The sequence below is a fragment of the Cylas formicarius genome, unplaced genomic scaffold (assembly GCF_029955315.1).
Source record: "Cylas formicarius isolate icCylForm1 unplaced genomic scaffold, icCylForm1.1 PGA_scaffold_10__41_contigs__length_53128322, whole genome shotgun sequence".
Classification (NCBI taxonomy): Eukaryota; Metazoa; Arthropoda; class Insecta; order Coleoptera; family Brentidae; genus Cylas; species Cylas formicarius.
The window spans coordinates 23,066,707-23,072,724 of NW_026844214.1; the positions used below are offsets into that span (position 1 = coordinate 23,066,707).

The 6,018-nt window shown below is 34.2% G+C and overlaps 1 protein-coding gene across 1 annotated transcript; it reads right to left on the reverse strand.

Moving 5' to 3' along the window:
- Nucleotides 1-773: 773 nt before the first annotated feature.
- Nucleotides 774-3,463, reverse strand: LOC132697669 (cytochrome P450 6A1-like). The gene is made up of 4 exons (XM_060663210.1): nt 3,031-3,463; nt 2,272-2,970; nt 1,963-2,214; nt 774-1,902 (listed from the first exon to the last, which is right to left on the reverse strand). The coding sequence occupies exons 1-4, from the start codon at nt 3,446-3,448 to the stop codon at nt 1,775-1,777; spliced, it is 1,497 nt and encodes a 498-aa protein (XP_060519193.1). The 5' UTR covers nt 3,449-3,463; the 3' UTR covers nt 774-1,774.
- Between the last annotated feature and the right edge of the window lie 2,555 nt (nt 3,464-6,018).

Genomic DNA, 6,018 nt, shown 5'->3' on the forward strand with positions numbered 1-6,018 from the left:
CGCGCCCCACTTTGGAGGCATTTGGGAAGCCGGTGTTAAGTCGGTGAAATACCACTTAAAGCGAGTAATTGGCGGCTTATGTTTAAATTTTGCAGAACTTTGCACAGTTCTCTATCAAATAGAGGCATGTTTAAATTCCAGACCACTTTATCCTATGACCCAAGATCCTAACGACTTTAACATTTTAACCCCTGCGCACTTTCTAATTGGCGAAATAATGAACAGCATACCAGACTGCGACTTCGCCAAGTTGAAGGAGAACACTCTCCCAAGATTGCAACGCATGCAGAAACATTTTTGGTCGAGATGGTTAAAAGATTATATATCAGAACTTCAGCAGCGAGTAAAATGGCGAGAAAACAAAACACAACTACTAAAACCTGGATCCCTAATGATCATAAAGGAGGACTTCCTTGAAGTGGAGACTAAGAAGAGTAGTTCAATTATATCCAGGTACAAATGGAGTCACACGGACTGTTACTGTTCAAACAACTTCAGGTGTTCTGAAACGACCAGTGATAAAATGCTGTGTTTTACCCAATCAAGACTTATTTTGTAACAGTGAAATTATTTCTTTTGAAACATTGGAGTGTTTCAAGGGGGCAACTTGTGTTGGTGCAAATGTGACTAAATTCATATTTAAAATCACACGCCGAGCGCCAAGCCGGACAACCGTGTCTACCGAACTTGTCCGAACGAAACCGAACAGGATAACTGGGCGCTAAGCTCCCGACAGTGCAATGACAACAGCGATACATATTGCTACGATTGTACTCATTTATTGTTTTTCGCAATAAATACATAAAAACATGAAATTCTCAAAACTTACTGGTCCTTCGATTAGCGCACAACACCGGTACTTTTTGAAGTTATGTTCGGTAAAAATATTCTTGTGCACCAAGCAGGACTTTTTAGGAAGGGACACTTTTTTTCGTCAAGTTTATGATAACAAATTTTCGCATTTGGCAAGAACTTCCGAAGACACGATCATACAAAAATTAAGATCCTAAATAGACTTTTTTTTAACTAACAACAAAAATTTTAAAAATCACGCTTAGAGTTTTGTTGACCAAAAGAGAAACTATTATCAGAACTAGTGGTCACAAATATCACAAATATTTGTTTTTCCACAGAGGTTTGCAGATCATTTAAAATTAAATTAGAGGAATATCAATACAATCATTAGAAAAGATATATATTTGCATAAATCTATCAAAAGCATTTAGTAGGGTATATCATCAAATTTTCAGAGAGAGAAGACGGAGTATTGTGGCATATTTCTAAGGGCCGAAGTAATAAAATAAACAATTTTTAGGTGTATCAGAGTTCTATTCCTGTTCCAACTAAACAAATCTTCACAGGTTTTGAGTCAATATCGTTAGGGGGATGTGGCAAATGTCTTGAATGTACATGAAATCAATTAGAGACATGGTTTAAATCAAGCAACTCGCTATCAAACACAAGTACAAACGTCATATAAATTTCATAAAATTACACTCAATGTCAATGCCAATGCGATTGATATTTGACGATCTTGCTGATATTCTGGTCGTTTAAGCAAATTAGCTTATGCATCGTGTCTGTGAATTTCGTTATATTTGCAAATTGTACATAATCATGAAAAAAATAAAGAAATATTACTACTACTAATACGGAGACTTCATAATAAAATAGTAGAACATGTGCTTAAAAAATAACCACGTTATTCGTTCACCGGGTGATTTGGTTGCGAAAGTCTTGAAATTTTGAATACTTTTGGAACTTCGCATCTAGATTAAGCTTTCGAAATATTGAGATAGAGCAGCTTTTTTCCAATATCACTTTTGTCATTCAAACTAAATTTGTAATCCTTTAATATGGTAGCCAGTCCCAGTTTGCTCTGCAGTAAACCAAATCTCAGACCTAAGAAATAATTACATGAAAAACATATCCTGGTAAGAGAAATCATCTATCCTTGCTCACCAATACATTGTCTGGGACCGTCTCCAAATGGTAAAAATAAAACATCGGGTCTGTAATCGGGATTATTTTCGTAAAATCGATCAGGATTAAATTTCTCGGGATTTGGATAAAACTCTGAATCGTAATGATATCCAGTTACAGGCACCCACACTTTTGTACCCTTTTCTATTATCAAATCGGATTCTGGAACTTTATACGTTTTGGTACAACGCCTAGGCAGAACTGGAGCAATCGGGTATTTTCTCATGGTTTCTGGAAATGAACAAACTTAAAATCTGACCAACCTATCACCAGCCGACTATCACTCACCGTTGACAACGTTTTCCAAGTCTGTGATTTCTTGAATCGCTTCATATGACATTTCGTTATTATACTTGGCCAAGCCTTCATTAATGCTCTTCCTAATTTTGACTTGTACGTCTTGATTTAATGATAGTTCATACAAAGCATGCGTCATGACATCCGAAGAAGTTCCAAACCCACCAATGAAAAACACAAAGCATTGCGCCGCTAACTCCATAAAGGTCATGGCAGATTGTTGTGTTATTTTCACAGACAAATCACCATCTTCCTTAACTTGCCCTTGGTTTTTCAATTGGAGCAGTAGTTGCAAGAAATCTTTGCGAATCACATTGTTTTTTTCTCTGTAGTCTATATTACTCTTGACAACGTTCACGAAAAAATCTTCAACGTCTTGGTCCATACCTTTCAGACCAATTGCAGTAATGACTGCATTTGGAAGGAGCATCATTAATAACATTTTTGTCAGCTGAGTGAAGGAGAGAGTTGGTTCCGCTGACCTCCGTCCGTACACCCTGAAGTCGGAATTTGGGTCTTTTAAGCTGTTGCAATCGATTCCAAATGCGCAACTGCCTATTATGTCCGTGGTAAATCTCGCAAGCACGTCTCGCATTTCAACCGGCTCGTCAGATATAGAAATATTTTTCATAACATCACTCAAAACCGATGCGCACGTCATCATTGTGTGATACATCATTTTGATTTTACCTATATATTTAAAAAATTGTTACAAATCTACCTCATTAATCGGCTAAAACTAAAACTCACCGGATGTAAAAGTTGGAGTTAACTTTTGTCTCAACGCTCTCCATTTCGGACCTTCCAACATGAAAAGATTCGCACTCAACGGGTCAGTTTTTTCATTGAAATACATCCCGTGATTCATGAAAGAGTCGAAATCTTTGATCAATATGGTTTTACTCAACTGCGGGTCTATAACGAATAATATATTTTCTACGGGGGAATACAATCCTCCGTATTTCACTTGATTGCTTTTAAAATAATCATAGTTTTCTCGAACAACATCCCACATGTGCCTTTTATTTAGTAATAAATCTTTTGAATTGCCGAAAAACCAATGCGTGGATTCAAGCTGTAGCACATTTCTTCTTTTCCAATAGTTTCTCCTCCATTTATTGTAGAACACTAATATGGCCAGCGTTAGAACGGCCACTATTGCCAACATTATGAATAAATTATCTAAAACTAATTAGCACAAGATCTAGTAAGAAATCATGAAGTTTAAATATTTTCAATATGATTTTAAAATGAAGTTAAAATATTAAAACCTCGAAAACAATTATCAACAATCTTTGAAGCTACTATTCGCAAATTAAGAAAATTGCATTTTACTTACCCGGTCAACAAATTGATTGAAATAAAGGGTAATTAATTGCCACCTTTTATATCACAAATCAAGTATTTCCTTTATCTATGATTCATTGTAACCAAGAGGAGATAAATAAATTGTCTTTATTTTTATTAGATAACAAATTATGTGCATCAATTTAGTATTACACGATTTCTTATACGGAGGTTTCACGGAATATTTTCCTTTGTTAGACGCCGCCAAAAAATAAAAAGAAAATGTCCTGAAGATTCATTTAGTAGCTGAGAATTATCAAATAAAAAAATTAACGCTTGTTCGGTTCCGAATGATCAAAAATATGCAGAAAATGTAGGTACTATGACTTTACGTCGACATCGGGTAAGATTAAAGTTAAAATTTAATTTAATTAATTTAGATTAAACAATAAAAATGCACTTTCGCTATGATTACAATTATTATTGTAGAAAATCACATGCATACAATGTCTGACCCTCCGAAGTGGCTGGATGTTGTTTTCAACCGAAACCTAAATTGGGATGAGCCCAATGCGATGGATTGATTCCATGGCTAAATAAATATTCTTTGAAATGAAATCGATTAACTAGAGATCAAACTGCTTTTAAAAACCCCCAATGTTGACAATCCTGGTTTCTTTATCCCTTGCATTTAAAAATCATTAAATTGAAACTGTCAGCTATTAAACACTCATTCCGATGCGAAATTTTTGAGTAATTTACTCTTTTAAAATAGTAAATAATCAAATTCTTCTCTATCTGAGAACTCATACCTGTGGTGGAAGATCTATAAAATGTCATTGTTGTTTACAACCACATGCTACAACTTATCCAACATTATGTATATACGTTGCAAACTAATTTAAAATAATAAAAGATCGCAAAATTAGCAATTTCAATAGTTTATGTCAATTGTAAACTCGATATCCTTGAACTATTACTAGGTCAACTTATACCTCAAGAAACTCTCTTCAAAAGCGGCAATAATGACAAAATCATTAACTATATGCCAATATCAATGCTCTTAGTTCTTGCTAATATATTAGAGCATCTTACATTTCTGAACAAATATTAAATACTCTCAGACTTTCTGTACGGATTTTAAAAGGATCAATAAACACACAATACTATCCAGTTTTGAATACCAAATTTTGTAATATCAAAAGATCTCGATAATGTTTTTTAGGGACAAATCTTTATTTTACTTTTAATTGTTGTTATTTGTGAAGGACCCGAGAGTAACACAGTATGGCGTGCCCCAGGGCACTTTTCAAGTTTCTTTTTGCTTTGTACATAAATGTACATATGCTATAATTAACAATAAATAAAAAAATCATTAGCTAATTTAATGATACGCTCTGATTCTTTGGTATTACATAAATTGTTGATTAGATTTGATTAGAAGATATCGTAACTCTGAAGTCTACAAGCACAATATAATTAATCTAAACTTTGAGAATACGCGACTTAGAGTGTTAAGTGAAAATATTTCTAAACAAAAGAAAAAAAGTAGAAATAAATTAAATATCTATGTGCAAAAAGTTATAATTTATTTGCAAAACGATATTTGTCAGTTCTAGCCATTACAATATTTAACAATATTATGCAAAAAATATCACTTTTTAAATGTTTTCAATTCTATTTACAAACTTATGATATTGGGTACTCCATATCAAATGGGTTTGGGAGCAATCCGGTCATGTCAGTGAATGCATTCGTGTTGTTTTGCAAAAATGTACCCAAAAACTAAAGGTGGTAGAAAAAGTGTAGTATACAACATGTTCGGTAAAATTTTAAGTAACTTGTTTATTTCATACTCGGTACACTGGGCCCCGCTCTTGTCAAATAAACTCGTGACTCAAATGCCGTTTACCGCACTTGTTGTATGATGTACTATTACTAAACCAAAATGTCCGCTAAGAACAAACAGAACAGCAGAAATTCGGAATGCAATCCGTAAGGCATGCCGAACGCGATATAAGTAGATTATGATTTAACCCTACATACTGAGTCCTAGAACAGGTGTACACACCAAAAAGTTTTACTAACATTGTAGGATGATGTACTTTATCTGGTCGAACCAGAACTTCGTGTTTATTGTATCTATTTGTGTTGTATTACCTAACTTCTCAGCCACATCCTGAACATACGGTGAGAGATTAGTAGCGACGACCATACCCCTGAAAAAGGCATGTTGGGTTTCATAAAGAAGTTTAAAAAATAGCTCCTCTGTTATAACTGCCTTAAGCATTTTCAAAAAAATAGAAATAATTGATATGTGAATTGTGGGAGGCTGATAAACACTAACAAAAAAAGCTGACCCCTCACACACTTTGTTACGTTCACAGCTTTCCTCTCATTTGCTCACAAAACTGCGTTGTTATAAAGATTATTTTTTGTTTATTTGAAGTA

What these genes read in the sequence shown, in the direction of transcription:
- LOC132697669 (XM_060663210.1), bottom strand. Translation starts at nt 3,448, where the DNA reads ATGTTGGCAATAGTGGCCGTTCTAACGCTGGCCATATTAGTGTTCTAC. An exon ending in CTTGGAAAACGTTGTCAACG is followed by an intron (nt 2,215 to 2,271) that starts GTGAGTGATAGT and finishes GTTCATTTCCAG; the next exon opens with AAACCATGAGAAAATACCCG. An exon ending in CGGTCCCAGACAATGTATTG is followed by an intron (nt 1,903 to 1,962) that starts GTGAGCAAGGAT and finishes ATTATTTCTTAG; the next exon opens with GTCTGAGATTTGGTTTACTG.